The sequence below is a fragment of the Plectrocnemia conspersa genome, unplaced genomic scaffold (assembly GCF_051122295.1).
Source record: "Plectrocnemia conspersa isolate PC_06_02 unplaced genomic scaffold, ASM5112229v1 ptg000012l, whole genome shotgun sequence".
NCBI lineage: Eukaryota > Metazoa > Arthropoda > Insecta > Trichoptera > Polycentropodidae > Plectrocnemia > Plectrocnemia conspersa.
In genome coordinates this window covers 16,118,929-16,136,142 of record NW_028277176.1, presented here as the reverse complement: position 1 = coordinate 16,136,142, position 17,214 = coordinate 16,118,929, and the positions used below count along the sequence as shown (strand labels likewise).

The following is a 17,214-nucleotide window of genomic DNA, read 5'->3' as shown; positions in this document are numbered from 1 at the left end:
GAGAGGGTTTTAGTTATAATGGTTAGACAGCAAAGGAACTCATATGTGTCAAGTCTATCTAAATATCAAATACAGCAACGCTTCGAAGTCAGTTCTTCATTGCTTCTCAAAAACAGTATGAAACCATTCATTAATATATTTATCATCATTACATATAAACATAAATGATGAATTTGGACAATGGTTAGACAGCAAAAACATGCTCTGAAATTAAGTTTGAACCCGAAAAATTATGGTTTAAGTATGGTGGCATTCTGGTAGGATTATTCATCAATCGTTTTTTAAACCAGGCGAGACAGCGGAATCATTAAAACCATGCAGAGATAATTAACCACTAAATATCCGATGTTTGTAAACAGATTTTTAGCGATATTTCTTCACGGTAAAGCGAGACATCATTCAATACTAATTACTATGTGGAAATTTTGCCTTATCTCTCACCTTCTAAGCATTTAGAATTAGAGTGATAGTATAAAAATCTTTGGTGACTTTACAACCCAAAAAAGGAATAGTTTTGAAATACAAGTGATTCATACATTGTTAAATCTTAGGCAAAAGATCTGTATGTTGAGCATATTTTTATTAATAAAAAAGAATCATAGCGCTATATATCTAAAAATTGGCCACTTCATATAATAAAAGTCTAATAACTAAACTCTATTAATCATAAATTTCATTGCTATAACAAATAACAAATGGAAACAGAAAACTTTTGATTATGAAACTAGCTCGTAACTCAAAAAAATAACAAATATTTTGATCGGCATTTCGATAACGTTTTAATAACTACTCGTCTAAGTCTATAAAATTTGACGGACAATTGCCTTCTGCGATAAATTTTCTTATGAAAATGAGAGTGTTTTTCTAATTGAGCCAGGTCATTATACCACAGTACTGGTGGGGAAGCCACCAAGTTCAAGAGTAGCCACCTTATAAATGGTTCGTTGCGTCCATTCGGTTCTCATTGCTGGTGGATCAGTCAGTGGTGAACGGTTCTACAAGAACCGAAAAGTCAAGAAAAGACGCCGTCACGGTTCGGCTAATCTTCCTTTTTAACGGTCCACAGAGCAAATCAATTGAAATATAATATTAGTTTTTTTAATACAATATAATATACATAATATAATAAAATCAAGTGATAGAAAGGAAAAGTGCCCAGGTCCGGAAACATGACGCTCTTGGGAAATCTGGTAAGTTTGATAAACAGTTGAGAATTGACCGTAATCGGTTAAATCGCATTCGGCATGGTTGTGTAGTATGAAGAGAGAAAACTTTCACTGTTTTACTGTTTGTTGTGTGTGTTATTATAGGAATTACAAAAATTATGCGTACCAATTGTGTAACCGGATAATCTGATTGACATATTATCTAACTGCCTTGATGACATGTATTATCTAACTACTGTTTGAAACTTTTAATTAAAGCTTATAATTTATCATTCAAGTAATATATGTACATATGAAATCCAAATAAATTTGATTTAAAGTATTATAATTAGATATATATTTATATGTTTAATAGCATTTTAAATATTATTATGTTTAAAATATATTAAATATATTTTATATATATTTTTTCATAATAATTTTGGTATAAAAAATAATTAACAAAAGTTCTATATAAACTTATTATTAACTACAACATATCACTGTTTACTTTACAACAAAGAATGTCATTGAATAATATGTAATACGTCAATTGTAAATATTTTTTCTGTAGCATCAAAATTTCACAAGATAACTTAAAAGACTAATTTTACAGTGGTACTTTTATGAACATGCTATAATCTTTAAATCATACATGAAAATAGAAATGCATTGAACAGATATTGATTTAATGTTAGTGTCTAAAATATTTTTTTAGATTTTTTCTTTAGAGTATTTCATATCAACAAGATTCTTAATTTAACTATTACATCTAGAAATCGTAATTAAAATACTATAAATAAATATATGGGAAAATCTGTACAAATAGGTTAAATTATTGTATATTAACCAAAATAGTAAAAGAGATTTGGCTAATTTTTTTAATTATTTTTTCCTATATTTCCCTAAACTTTCGGTTATGTCACACTAATCATCATATATAATATATGTAAATATTAATATGTTATTTATATTAATTTGTTATTCTACTTATAATACAATATTTATGCTAATCATACATAAAATAATTATGTGACAAATATTGCATCACTAAATAAATACTTATATCAGTAACTATAATTAGGAATATAGTTTAACTATTAAGATTATAGGTATTTTAGATAAGATGTAACACGACATTAATATTTCGGTAGATTGAATATTACATTAGAAACCGGTTAAATATTTTTGGGAAATAACCAGGATGGTAATATGCGTTTATGATAACATAAAGATGGTAATAAATATGAAACTATTACTACTTCTAGTATTTTAAGACGCATTTTTTCATTTTAAAAAATTGTTTTAAATTGACATAATTGCATATATTTTATTATATTATTATATTCAATGTGATAAAAGTAAAATAAATTTAATTATTAAAGGACATCAAAAGGTGAAAGTTGAAATGTGATACAATAATGTTATTGCTTTTTTTCATTGATAATTCAATTAGATCTTTTATGCGTTAATCCAACGCAGCAATTACTATTGTTATTTTATTAACAATAAAATTGAAAAATCACGACATAGTCAATCAAAATATCACGACTGACACTGTTGTAGCAATCGAACAAAGCTCGTTTTAGTCTACTCACAATGAATGAATATTAGATAATCAATACGTAAGTTCGTAGACAAAAAGAAGCGCTAATGCGTTTTTTTTGCAAAGGAAAATAATTAACAAAAGACACTAATTACTACATTGGACGTGTGAAAAAATATTGTGCAATATCTGCTCATTATCTTATTGTTTATAAAATCAAACAATACAGAATAATATTATTTTTAATATCAAAAATTATTACTATCGCCAATTTTTTTCGCACGGTATTTTCAAGAACATGAATTAATGTTATAACTAATGAGAAAGGTGAACTAAAATTGCACAACTAGAGAGTGAGAAAATCAAAATTAATAACTTAAATCGGAATCAAAGTCTCTTGAACATTTTCTTCTTTTGGTGACAATAATAGTTCCTCTTATATAAATCAAACTCTATTTATTTTACATAAACATATTTAGATCATATTTTATTACTCATAATTATAAAATCTACATATAATGATCTAGCTTATGTAATTAAATTTGTATATTTTATAATTAATTTTCTTATATCATATCAACAATACAATGTATCAGGAAACCATTAATCACACCTAACTCACGTAGAAAGCTCTTATGTCTAAATATTTAAGTTCAACCATTAAGAATACATGTGAGAAATAAATAAATATTTTAATAATATTTTCAGAGAGTATTAATTTTTTATTTTTTAAGAATAAAAATCATTCAAGCATATCTTTCACCAAAAAGTTTAATTATTTATTTTTTACTATCTACTATTTAATTGCTATAGATAAAAAACTCGTTAAAATGCGAAATCAGCGACAATATAAAACAAGGTGCTACTTTATAGTAAATAAAAACTTTTCCTGCAAAATGATGAAAGTTAGAGTGCAATGCCATTAAAACCAGTTTTATATAGTACTTCTAACCTGTATTAAACGACGGAATGTCCGGAAAATCGCTTGTAATCGATCATCATAAATTACAATTACAATAATCATTCGTTACAATTGGAAGCGTTTTGCACTCGAGTATTAGTAATAAATTACAATATGTAAACAAGAGTTCGTTGAATGTGAAAGCTAATAAAAGCATAATGTATGCCAACGATTCGGTAATGATACGTAACGTTTATAATATTAATATTGTAAACATAAACAACAGATGAATATATTATTATTTTAATTATGTAAAATAATTTATAAAAGCTATTTAAAATAAAAAGAATGCGCAAATAATTTCGGATAAGTAGAAAAGTTGCATAATTATTAATTCGATAGAATATAATTTTTTTTTATTTTAATGAAAAATATTCATAGTTATAATTTAGATACTCAGATCAAAATTAATTAAAATATACTGTGTATTATAATCATCATAATTCAATTCAAAGAGAATCTTAATTTTTCAGAAGTAGTAATTTATCGAATAGAGAAAAACAGCGTTTATTTTTACATAAAAATAAAGGGTATTAATTATTTTATATATTTTTTATTACAAATCTGACCATCATGACTTGACAGGTTTCACGATGCGTCATGACGGCCATTACACAAACAATTAAAAAAATATATACAATTAAAAAAAAAATTATACTGGTCCAAACTTAATACATTTGAGCCATCTCACATATTTTTTTTCTAGCTTCTAATAGCTATCACCAAAAACATTCTTGTATTTGGCAAGTTCGTTGAGGAGCTAGATGGCTCATGCAAGAGGAGCGTTCTCAAACTCTGACATATCGGCCGCAACGATTATGAATAATGGACGCGATCGCGACTCTCTAGTGCACTTTAAAGCTCTCAGCCGAAAGCATTGGCGGATTGTCGACACCGCTACTTAACAACTTTAAAAAATGTTTCATTGAGTATACACTACGTCGAGAATGCAATAAATGTATCCCAACGACTAGGATACAAATATTATTTCGACCCGTACTTGTAGAGATATTTCAGAAATTATTTCAAATCTTTCACATTGATCACACACGCACAGATATCTCCGGCGGACACTAGAAGCTTCGCCACACACGCAAACCGTCTGAACTCGGACATCAGTCTTGATATTTTAAAAATGAATATCAGCTCTAGATATTTGCATAGTCTAGCGATAACAAAAAATTACTATTTGAAAAAATACTTGGACCATAGATTTTAAAACCTTTATAGACCCTAACAGAAGCGTCAGTGTTGCTAACTTTGTTATTTTAAAAAATCTATCGTATATAGAATATACGTAGCTAATGATTAACTAAGCAAAGCATTATTAAAAAACTATTGTAATAGATTATCAAACGTTTGAAAATCACTGATATGCATCGTCGTTGTAGTACTTGTCTCACTTTCCATCCGATAATTCACCGTTTTTAGCGATTTATGACTCGGCTTCGTCGCTCTGCTATAATATTCACTTTTCCTTTCACGCCACAATAAATATTATCGTCTCACCGGCAAAATATTAACACTGGTGACACGACACCGGAAAACCTGATCAATCGTTAATTAAGCGACATTTTTATAAAAATAGTTGAACGAACCTCTATTGTTTTATTTCACCCCGTCCAATTGAATTTTTAAGTGCCGACGATTTGTAGTTGCTTTTTATTAGCAATTTCTTTGATCAAATAACCATTAAATTGAAGTGGTATAAAAAAAACTACCTCATGTCGAACACGCAATTTTTCTGAATTGTCGCTATTGTGACAGAGCTCATTGTGAGATTTAACAAAACCGCAAATCGTTACCGAGAAGACATAATATAATATAACTACATGGGTATTATATCATGTCATAACTAATCTGAAACGTGGGAGATAACGATCGACTATTTATCACGCATACTTAATTTAATATATTATAATAAAAATGTTCTGGTTTTTCCCTGTTAGGAAAAACTTCTTATATGTATTATTAATAATAAATTTAAATAAGAAACATAAATATACTCAGATATTATATCAGACCAAGACATGTCACACTTACTCAATTTTCAGTAAAATAAAAAAAATATTATTTTTATCTGATTTTTGTAATGTCTTTATATTATTTTAATAAGAAATATATTAACATTACTATGTAAATCTTTTTAATAAAACAATCAATAACTCATCAATTAATTATAAATCTGAGAAATTGTAGAATAAATGGTAATTTATCAATAGATGATAAATCAAGAAATTACTAAAAATAATTTAAGCCCCACTTAAGAAATCAGTAAATAACAAAAGACTAATTAATATCAACAGTAATGCCTTTTTAATAACTAAAACTTACTCATGGTATTGCGGAATATAATACATTCATGTAACACTACAATGAAAACTGAAACTTCTGCATAGATTCGTGAAATTTATTAATAATGTTCTTAAGTTGTAATTTAAAGTAAGTCAACTTCCAAATCTTCAATCTGTGACACAACATTTTACCAAATAAGTATAACTGAACACATGCTCTCAAAAATATATCTTGGAGCGAAACGAGGATTTCAATATCTTAAAAAGTTAAAAGTACCACCTGGCAAAAACATGTTCTACGTAAGCTGACAATTTACTACAAATGTATATAAGTCAAAAATTCTATGATTTTTTCTCGAAATCTTGTAATTTTAATTAAATAATGAACCATTTTATCTAATAGCGTATTGAGAAAGTGTACAAGATTTAATTGAAAAATATTTTTATAAAATGTCAATCTTAGCTTAGCCTCAGTTCTAGTTTAAAATATTACATAAAAAACCACTTACTTTAAGAGTGAGTCACTGCTATTTGAATGCAGCTAGAAGAGTTAGTCAGTAATTTCTATACATATTTGTTTTCCACCAGCTTCATTGTAGAAACCTTACATAAATACAAAACACTGCCTTCATCTATAACAATTAATATTGTAGAAAAGCAATATTGAATACAGATTGTTTAGTTAACTCGCCGTTTTTACTTATAATATCATATAACACAACAATGCCTTTCAATTTAAAAGAAAGCAGCTTAGAACACATTTGGTATTTTCATAGAATGTTAACACTATTTCTGTCTCTAATAACTATATGTCTGTCTCTCGAGAGGTAGATCAATAAACTCTTTCCTTTAATTGAATTTTAACATGAGTATATATTGATATTAAAAATCGCTGTTAAACAAATCAAAACATATATTCTATTACTATAAAAATAGCTCATAAATCATAACCATGAAAATAATATAATATATAATATTATACTATTTTTTCAGATACTCTTATGTGCAGTTTGTTTGACTGTCGGTCAAATCACACACAATAAGAACACATACATACCACTGAACTACGAAGACATTGCAAGAATCGTACAAGCTCCATTATTCAGAAGAAATCCAGTCGCATCCTCTGAAAGAATCTCAAGTTATCTGCCCCAAGGCTACGACACTGCTGAAACCAAGAAAAGCGTAGATTCACAAGTAGACCAGTCAGGCTTGCCATCTTTAGTTTTGGAAGTCCCCAAACCTGGCGCTGTAGACTCGTACTCGTATCACAAAGATGACCAAGAACAAACTCAAGTAGTTCAAACTTTCCAACCCAACCCGTACATCCAATCGAAGCAGTTCCAAGGCGTGGAATACGCGCCGAAACAATTTATCCAAGAACCCCCGTACATTCAATACGTTCCGTTCAACCCACACTCCAAACAATTGGATATATCAATTCCAAACGTGCATGAGGTTAGAGAACATCCTTTAGAACTGGCCACGGATTTGCAGCCTCCTGCTTTCGGGGCGATTAATTACTATCATAATACAGACTTCGCTAAGTTCGGTGACAATCTTGCGGAAGAGCTTACACCGCCGCACCCAAATGTGGCGGAGACGTTCCAATTGCCAAAGAGCGAGTCGATCAAGCCTTTCCAAGTGCCGACGATCAAGTTCCCTAAGAAGTATTACACTAACGTGCACGAACCTAAGCCGAAGAAGAATTTGAAAAATTTACACGAAGTTGAAGTCATAGGAGAAGATTCGGTGGTGAAGAAGGCGGTGAAACCCCAAAGAGTTCAATCATTACCTATTAATGAAGCTGTATTATTTAACAAGAACATAGCTGAAGAGAAGATTAGACAAAAATATGAAGAATCGTTAAAAAAGCAGCAAGCTAAGAAGGAAAACGAATTTAGAAAACAGGTAACTTTTAATATAAATTGAAAATAAAACTAGTTTACTAATAAATGGCTAATTATATTTTATTATTACAGAGACAATTAGCTGATGTATCATCGGGGGAGTCTAAAGAAGAACTCTCAGCAGAATCAACTAGATTTAATTCTTATAATGGTAATCAATAATAAAAAATATTTATTACCAGTTTCTTATTATTTGAACTCCTGCAGAAAAAGATTTTAGTACAATTAATTTTTAATTTGCATTAAAATATATTATTCTAATCAACTTCAACAACATTTACACTAGTTAATTTATAAAGATATGGTAAAATTATTAAAATGGTAAAGAAGCTTTTAATTTTAAAACAACCCTTAAAACTGTTGGTCTAAAAATATATTGTTTTTGACTTTACAACTTATTCACCCTCACCACGGATATAATATAATGTATGGCATTAACAATACTTTTTTGCCATTAATTATAGCCAAACAAGATTATTAATTAAAACATATTGAAGTATCATTGCAATATTACCCAATTATAAAGCTATGCTAACGTGAAACAACACTTTAAACGCATATCCTGTGCAATATATTTTGATAAGTATTTCTCGTATCGCATATTCTCACCTTTATTTGTATTAGCTCCAAGACACGCCCCAAATCATGGATTGAATAATCCAGTTGATGAATCAGAAGATGGTGACAGGACACAGTTCCAAATGCACGGACAACATGGTCCTCACAGTTACAAATTTGGTTACGATACCGGAAAAGGGTACATAAAAATTTATATTTTAAATAATATAACAAGTATAAATAATCCACAATTTTATTACAGAAAAAATAGACAATTTAGATACGAAGAGAGGGACAATGACGGACATGTAAAAGGACATTATGGATTTTACGACAAACAAGGAAAGTTACAGGTTGTAAATTATGACGCTCATCCTCATCACGGGTTCCATGCGGAAGGTTCCTTTGGAAAAGCATAGTATTTAAGTGTGTTGATTAATTATTATTAATTTTATTATTTTGTAAATAAACTTGTACATTAGTTATTTGATTTTTATTACAAGCAATGCACCTGTTAAATAAATCAAGTGTTTTTTTATTGTCTGGACCACCCATAATCGTTGCAACGAAATTAATCTTAAATATCTAATAAAATTATTCATTTGTGTCGCTTGGATTATATAATTACTAAGTCTTCATATAAACACGTCCTATTAATTTTGATAATTAGGACGTGTCTTATTTCTACCATATAAATATAATTATCCAATGCAAGGTTTCCCAAATTTTTCCTACGATTAATATTAATTTTAGCAGAACACAGGTAATTTTTCAGGGTATATAAAACCACCCAATCGCAATATTTGGCCAATTTCACTCTACAATCAGACAGAGCCAAAATAAATAAAATTGTTTATCTCAAATCACTCTTCGCTTGGCATGCGATCCTAAAACACTCAATCGTCATAATTTTTCGTATTTAGATTATTATTATATTGTTTTGTTACTATTTTTTAGCAACCTGCTCGTTTTTTACAAAATGTTCGATGAGTGCTGAAATAAATTATAATAAAAATCAATAGTGTAAATTTGTACTCGTCATAGTAATAAGAAATAGTTTGAAATCTTTTCATATGATTTTAGTTTTTAGTTCGGCCGATCTTTAGTTTCAGTATAAAAGATAGACATATAAGTTTTAATATCAATAAAAAACCATTTATATTAAAATATGTATATTTAAGTCCATAAGGTGCAATGATTAATACAATAAAAAAAATATAATAATTATGGACATCAAGCATATAATCACAGCAATTGAATGAGAATTAGCAATATTAAAAATATATTTAAGCACAAATACGCAAAAATAATTAAGAATATAGTAATCTATATTTAGAGGTATAATTTTACGTATACATTATCATTGAGAATATAAATTAAGAATCTCAACAAGCAAAAAAATATATAATAAAACTAATTTATTAATAACTAAAAAAATTAAGAACATTTTCAATTTACTATACTAGTATGTAGTATTTCTAATAAAAATAAAAAATATATCAATTTTCACCGTCATGGCACAACCAGACATCCATAGTGCTCCATTTTCCCAATTTGGAGATATGTGTATATCAACATTTTTGATGTTTATACGCTAACACAATACTGTTTAAAATAAACACTGACATATTTATAAAATAAATATAATCACTGTTTAAAGAAATAGAAAGAATGGAGTACCATAAAATTATTTTATTTCCTGAAAATTAATTGATCTCTTTCGGAAAAAATATCAGCTTAGTATTACTCATATACCACTACATCTATTGCTAGACGAAGAATATAACTAATAGAATGTTTCAAATATTTAATTCTAAATAAAATAGAGAAGAATTTAGGACATATTTCACGCTATGTGTTCCATATGTAATAAAAATAGCATTATCTTAAATTATTTATGGTACTTCATTCAACATGGAAGCATTGCATGCTATTTCCAATAATCACAATATGACTTGACATGTAGAAAATAAAAATAAAATTTATTACAATCACGAATTGACTAATACATATTACAACTACAAACGTCGATTTTGAAAAATTTCACGTAGTAATAGAAGAAGACGCCGCAACATGCCATATTTTTTTCATATTAATCGCACCTCGAAATCGCTGTAAATAAAACCGTAAAAATAACTTTTGTGCGATTTGCAAAAAATGCTTTATACACACTTACGACTGTAGATAGTTGCGGTCGTTAACAATCTCGGTTTATAGTTGTAAAGAAATCACAGTATTAAAGTTAGCGTAGAATTGTAGTGGAAGAAGGAGTAGGAAACGCACATGACCGTGCTGGCAAGGCGGATAATCGATGATATATCAGCAGCTATCCATTAGAGAAGCGTTAAAACACAAATAAATGCAAAGTCCAAATGCGTAGTTAGATCATTTTTTCATATATCACAAACTTAAACCTAAACTTATACGCTAATAAATATGTAAAAAAATATTAAAAGGCGATATTGTAAACTGTCGCTGTCAAAAAATTAAAACAATCATGATTTAGTCTTGAATTTCCCACCTTTCCCAGTATTCCTGCGTTTGCATTTCAGTTATGCGCGAAATGCAGCGATCGAATGCGAATATCTCTTCTTCACCAGTAAAAATACTAGCTTTTGCGTTTTCCTAAAAAAAATATAGTAACCTTGCTAATCATACAATAATAATATAATTATTTATTTGTATTAAGATGACTTACAGAATCAGTATTGATTCCTAAATCGTCCATCAGTACTCTGTCCAAATCATCAGTTTCAGCATGTTTTTGCGAAAATAGTTCCGACAAAGGTTTTTCAGCCGATAAAACAACCTAAAATTAAAAAAAAAACATTTTAAAATCATGTAATTATAAATATTATATTTTAAATATACCAACACTAACCCTGGTTTTATTATCATATAAATTGTCAATCAAAGTGATAAATCGTCGTCCCGGTCCAGATCTAGGCACTATTTGCGTAATGTCTCTTATGAATATTGTGTGGAACGATCGAGCGAGCATTAAATAATCGCTGGAACCCAATGGCTAAAGTAAAATTTGTATATTAGTTTGAATTTATCTCAATTTGTAATAATAAAACATACGCAAGTTAAGAAATAAACCATGCACTTGACTTGTTTTAATCAGCTTCCCAATTAAAAATATCTGAAATATTTGGCTGATTAAAAAGATTTATTATTTTCACATGAATAATTTGTTTGAAAATGATTATTTTTAATTAAAAATGTCACATAATTACTTCTCATTCCATTTATCTCCAATAATTAAATTAGTATTGTACAAAAGTCTTTCTAACAATCAAAGCCAACATTTAATTATTAAATGCATTGTGAACGTCCAATGGGTTGTTTGTTAGAAACCAAAAATATGTATTTCAATATTCAATAATTTTGATAAAAGAATTATAAGGTATGAAAGATTAAAACTAAGCCAAAGATATGACATTAATTAGAAGCAGTGTTGATTTTTACGAAATTCTAAAATATTATAATTGTTGAATAAATAACGAAAACCAAACAAAAATTTAGCATAAATAAAAATATTTATGCTAACCTAACTGATAAATGAACCATAAACAAAAGCTTTGATGATGCAATTAGATATGAAATTAATTATATACTCAAGTATTTAATAAAAAAATTAATTCACTCTCCCTTTTCCTATAAAAAATGTATTGTAATTAAAACGATGAAATGAATTACTAAGCTACTAAGCAATACTAATGATTTGTATATCTAAATGTAATGCAAAATGTTCTTATAAAATATGGTGGGGTACCTAGCATACCCCATTTATTTCCTCAACGAACGGACATAAATTCCATGTGATATTTCCTAAACCTCAAAGTCTTGTATTATTATAAATATAAATTATGATTAAAAACTGATATTTTATATTGTTTCGTTTATAGTAATACAAACAAATATTTGAACATACCCGTTCACAAAGTTCCGCAAATGTAGCGTCCAAAACTTGCCCGCAAGTCTTTTCGAACTTGACGTTCCTGCCCATTATGTTAATAGTCCTTGGTCTGACTATATCGTTTTCCATCGAAGCGAGATGTTTAAATAATTTATCGACAGGTTCATGGGAGTCTCCGTTGGAAATCCTATAAAAAAAATACACAAATCTGTTTAAAACTTCACATCTAAAGCTACTTCCATTCATGTAAAAATATACGCACACAAAGAAAGTTCCCTGACCCTTATTCGAGCTGGTCAATTTACGATAATCGATTCCGGAGTTCAACGAGATGACTTCGCAATGATCCTTAAGCACTTGGATGAAAGGAACAAAGTTGGTCCTTTGCAAGCCATGCAAATATAAATCGTCTGGCGGTCGATTGCTAGTGGCGATCACCACGCAGCCGATATCGAACAATTCGGTGAAGAGCCGCTTCAATATCATGGCATCCCCAATATCGGTGACCTTTGCAAGGATCATATTGATTCAAGCCATAAGACAAGATAATTTTATAAGTAGTAATAATTACTTGGAATTCATCAAAGCATAAAAGGTAGCATTCGTCCAAAATAGCTTCTGCTACCGGAGGTATCGGATCGAAGGCGTTCGGTCTATCTTTTCTGTCTTCGTACGAAATGTTCTTTTTCAAGCGATGAATTCTTGAATGCACGTCCAACATGAAGGCGTTGAAATGAACACGTTTCTTCTCAGAAATCTGTAAAAAATTGTACTTTGAATTCAAGTAAATATTGAGAAGTTATTAATGGTGCGGGGCACGTGATGAATATCAACAACTCCTCGTATTCTGTATTTGGCACTTTTCCAAGGTGAACCAAGGGCAAAATGATTTACTAAAGTTCATCGACAGGATCAAAATAAACCATAAAAATGTCATGTTCATGCCGTTTTCTTTTATAAGTAAATACTATACACCTAACACAAATCCAGCGAGAATAGGCGCAAGTACTTATATAGAGAATCTCTTTAAAATTGATGATTGATAATGTTGAATTCATACTGAGCATAAAGAAATTATGAATCTTTTGGAAATTTATGTTCATAAGAATGGATCACGAATTCATATTCCTATATTTGAAAATTTAGACAATGAAGATCTTAATCTCTTGAATTACAATTCGAAAACAAGACTAAAAAATCCAATAATCTTTATTTATAAATATTTTTTTATTAAGCGTGTCATCTTTCATCTGGAGGAGCTATAAAAGTAAGTGTTAATTTTTTTAAATATGGATTGATGTAAAATAACAGTACACTATCATTTTAAAAATTAAGTCAGTAGCTTTTTGCACTTTCGCCTGAAAACATCAGATTGTGCTGTTTATATAAGTTTGTATCAATTGTGAAATAATTTTGTAAAATTCTAAACAAATAATAGTAGAATAGCGTTGTTGTACGGGTTCTAGGAAAACTCACCGACTGGTAAATTTGTCAAAAGTTCACCAGCCCGCAATTTGTTGAACAAAAAGTTCACCGATTCTACAATTGATCGCGCGATAATTTATTTATTTAAAACCATGCTATGTAGGTTCAAGTATTTAATTTCATATTTTGTCATTTTATCTGTTAAATAAATATGAAATTATTTTTTTAATATTTATGTAACTATTGATTCGATTTCAATGAAATTTAAAATGGAGCCATAAAATAAGGGTCTTATACGTTTCGGCTGATAAACTGGCTGGTTTTTTTAAATCATAATTCTGTAAACTATTCTCGTTTTATTTTTTTATTGTTTGAGCAAATTTAATTAATCGAATTGTTTGGCAAAATCTACGCTTCAAATTTCCCTCATAATAATGCAATGTAAAACAATTGTACACAATATTTAAATAAACTATGGAACCATTTTGTGATTTCTATCTTCCTGATAATACAACAGATATAGTGTATATATTATATATATAGGAATTTGAATAAAATAAATGTATTTAATAAATTTGTGAATATAGTAATAAAATAATGATAACAATGAGTTACAAAGCAACACATGTGTGTAATTAGTATACAAAAAAAAGTACATAATATGCGAAAATATTATATAAATAAAAGCAGATTGTATAAAATTACTAGTTTAAATCAATTATTTTATATAAATAAATTTTTGGGGATTAGCTGTACCATCCTTTTATTATCGTTTATTTAATCCATAATTTTGCAAACTTCTCTCGTATTATTATTTTTCGTTTGGGCAAATTTTACAGTTCAATGAGGGTAATTACTTCATTAAATATTTGTGACAAAAATATATTTATATTTTATGTAAATTATCCAATCATTATAAGGATTATGATAATACATTTCAAAATTTTATTTACAAATATTTTTAAATAGTAAAATATAGCATTAAATGTGCATTTAAGTAAAAAGTATTGACAGGAAATATTATTATTAGATATTAAAATTAAAAAATGTAAATTCTAAAAAAAAGAATTTTACTTTTGTAGTTACTTGGAAAACATTATTTTTAGTTTAATGACAATTTAGTTATTAATATTGAATATATTCTCAAATTTCAATATGAAGGATTAAACTAATTCATAATTATAACAACAATAAATAAGATGGCTAAATAGTAATATTTTAATATCTGTTATTTGCGATATTTTGGATTTTATATGTCTATATGTAGATACTTTTGTATTTTATTTTAAATTAATTTGCTTACAATTATTATTTTATTTAGATTTTTTTTATACAATTTTTTTCTTTACAATATTTTGAAACATTTGCTTTGATGTTTATTTATTTATAATATTTATATATATAATAAAATAATATTTATTTAATTATAGATACAAATTAATTATTTACACACTTATTTTTAATGTGATGTAATATTTAATATTGCAAATTAATGCAACGTATTTAATTATTATATAGGAAATATTGTTTTTTTAAGTACACGCATTCCCAGGTACAAAAGAGCCAAGGGTGCACAGAATAATTACCAATCCTTTTTGCAAGGACACTTTATCAGTTGTAATAAATTCGACAGTTAAAAAATAGACAGAAATTTGCATATCTAAACAGTGCTGTAAATCACACAGTAAAAAGATAAAACTAGAACAGTTTACAGAATTATGAATTAAAAAAAACGATGTCAAAAAAATTAAGGCGATGATAAAAAAAATTAATTGGCTGGCGATGAAAGGTAACTAGGTAATAACTCTTAGGATTTTATCGCTTTATTTTATTAAATAGTTATGGAAATATAAAAAAATCATATGTATTTGACGAAAAAAAAACAAACTAAGAAATTAAATATGTTAACTGACATTTAATAGTTTTTAATAAATAAATCATCAGCGATCAATTGTAGAATCGATGAAGTTTCCGTTCGATAAATTTACCAGTCGGTGAATTGCAGTTGATGAACTACCCGGATACTGTTGTATATATTGAAACAATAATGACAAAGGATACATACAACGATTAAATTAATAAATAAGTATTATTACTTGCATTATATTATTGTATCAATTAATATAGTTTGCTTATAAACAATAGAATAAATAAAATATTCTAAAATATGGTTGAAAATTATTTTTTAATACAAATAAAAACATTTCAAAAATAATCTCTTGGAGCTGAATTAAAACCGAAAGCCGTAAAATCCGATACATATTTTTTTTAATTGAACCAGAATGCCCTAATGAATGCTGTCTTATTAATAATGGGATTTTGTTTTTTTGCCGTGATAACCTCTGCTAGATTTATTTTTAGTCAATAGCTATTTAGTTTAATTTGATTTTACTCGAGAATATGTTTATTTTTAATCATCATGTTATAATGAAAATCTCCTAATTGAAATTTTTATCTCCCTATTGATCATGGATGATTAATAAATGAAAATGAAGTATTTATTTATCTGCTCATTTTAACTTTTAACGCCAATTGATAAAGGCTATCGTAAAAATTGCCCCACAATAAAACAATACCGAGCCAAAACAAATAACGGAAATTGAAGGGCGACACGTGTCTGGTTTGCCAACTTTTTGATAGTGAATTTCAACGAGCAAGGTCAGGAGTGTTTATAATTAAAATAAGCAACTTTATACCTTAACGGTGTCGTAAAATAGGTCCATGAGCATGGTCTTGCCTCCGCCTACGCTGCCGTGTATGTACAATCCTTTCGGAGATTTAACAGTGGCCCTCTTTCTGGAGAACACGTCGAAGATGCTGCGTTGTTGTTCGGGACAGGTGTAAGACAAAAGATCGTCGTAGACTCTCTGCAGACTGGAGACGACGGTCCTTTGGTGCTCGTCGGGCAGTAGAGCTCCATCTTTGACTTTACGGTGATAAATGTCGAGAGGCTCCTTGCCGGGAGTGTGGGGCCTCGGTTGAGTGCTGAAAGCGCGACGGGCCCTGACGAGAGCCCGCGACCAAACACACCTCATCGCTACCATGGTTAGCTGCGAACTGAACTATTCCAATTACTCGAGGGCATATTGTTACGTAACATACATGCAAAAAATGTGCGAAAGACTAATGTCACGTACAATGTAGCAGTACGGTGCAAGCCTCACGTGCGCACTGTGACTTCTTCTTCTTCAGAATGCGACCGAAACGCATCGACTGCCGGCCATTTCTTTGTTTACGTTTATCGCGGGATCAGCTTTTATGACCTCAAACTGGTTATCTACATATTTATTGTTTATAATTTACATTCATATTGTGTATGAATTTAAATCTTACTAGACTCTAATAACTTCCGCATTCGGTATTCAAATTATTTTCCACGGTGGCAACATTGAAAAATATATTTAAATTAAATGTATGCTCAGCTGCCGTCGACCTGGCAAACTTATGTCTAAT

The 17,214-nt window shown here is 28.7% G+C and overlaps 2 protein-coding genes across 4 annotated transcripts; one reads left to right on the top strand and one right to left on the bottom strand.

Moving 5' to 3' along the window:
• Positions 1-959: 959 nt before the first annotated feature.
• LOC148228401 (uncharacterized) lies at positions 960-8,897 on the top strand. The gene is made up of 5 exons (XM_088199507.1): positions 960-1,190; positions 6,940-7,857; positions 7,929-8,007; positions 8,481-8,613; positions 8,677-8,897. Exons 1-5 carry the CDS (start codon positions 1,170-1,172, stop codon positions 8,831-8,833), a joined length of 1,308 nt encoding a protein of 435 aa, XP_088055633.1. The 5' UTR covers positions 960-1,169; the 3' UTR covers positions 8,834-8,897.
• Positions 8,898-10,787: 1,890 nt separating this feature from the next.
• Positions 10,788-16,956, bottom strand: LOC148228400 (AFG1-like ATPase). 3 transcript variants are annotated; one of them, XM_088199506.1, is made up of 8 exons: positions 16,899-16,956; positions 16,458-16,823; positions 12,908-13,093; positions 12,599-12,843; positions 12,352-12,523; positions 11,296-11,439; positions 11,113-11,223; positions 10,788-11,039 (listed from the first exon to the last, which is right to left on the bottom strand). In XM_088199506.1, exons 2-8 carry the CDS (start codon positions 16,803-16,805, stop codon positions 10,917-10,919), a joined length of 1,329 nt encoding a protein of 442 aa, XP_088055632.1. In that variant the 5' UTR covers positions 16,806-16,823; positions 16,899-16,956; the 3' UTR covers positions 10,788-10,916. The 3 variants fall into 3 exon arrangements, with proteins under 3 accessions (XP_088055632.1, XP_088055631.1, XP_088055630.1); XM_088199505.1 differs by having other exon boundaries at positions 16,458-16,818; XM_088199504.1 differs by having other exon boundaries at positions 16,458-16,956.
• Between the last annotated feature and the right edge of the window lie 258 nt (positions 16,957-17,214).

Coding starts and splice junctions, on each gene's coding strand:
- LOC148228401 (XM_088199507.1), top strand. CDS start 1,170: ATGACGCTCTTGGGAAATCTG. Junction 1,191..6,939: donor TGACGCTCTTGGGAAATCTG/GTAAGTTTGATA, acceptor CTATTTTTTCAG/ATACTCTTATGTGCAGTTTG. Junction 7,858..7,928: donor AAAACGAATTTAGAAAACAG/GTAACTTTTAAT, acceptor TTATTATTACAG/AGACAATTAGCTGATGTATC.
- LOC148228400 (XM_088199504.1), bottom strand. CDS start 16,805: ATGGTAGCGATGAGGTGTGTTTGGTCGCGGGCTCTCGTCAGGGCCCGT. Junction 13,094..16,457: donor TATTTTACGACACCGTTAAG/GTATAAAGTTGC, acceptor AATTTTTTACAG/ATTTCTGAGAAGAAACGTGT. Junction 11,040..11,112: donor TAGGAATCAATACTGATTCT/GTAAGTCATCTT, acceptor TATTTTTTTTAG/GAAAACGCAAAAGCTAGTAT.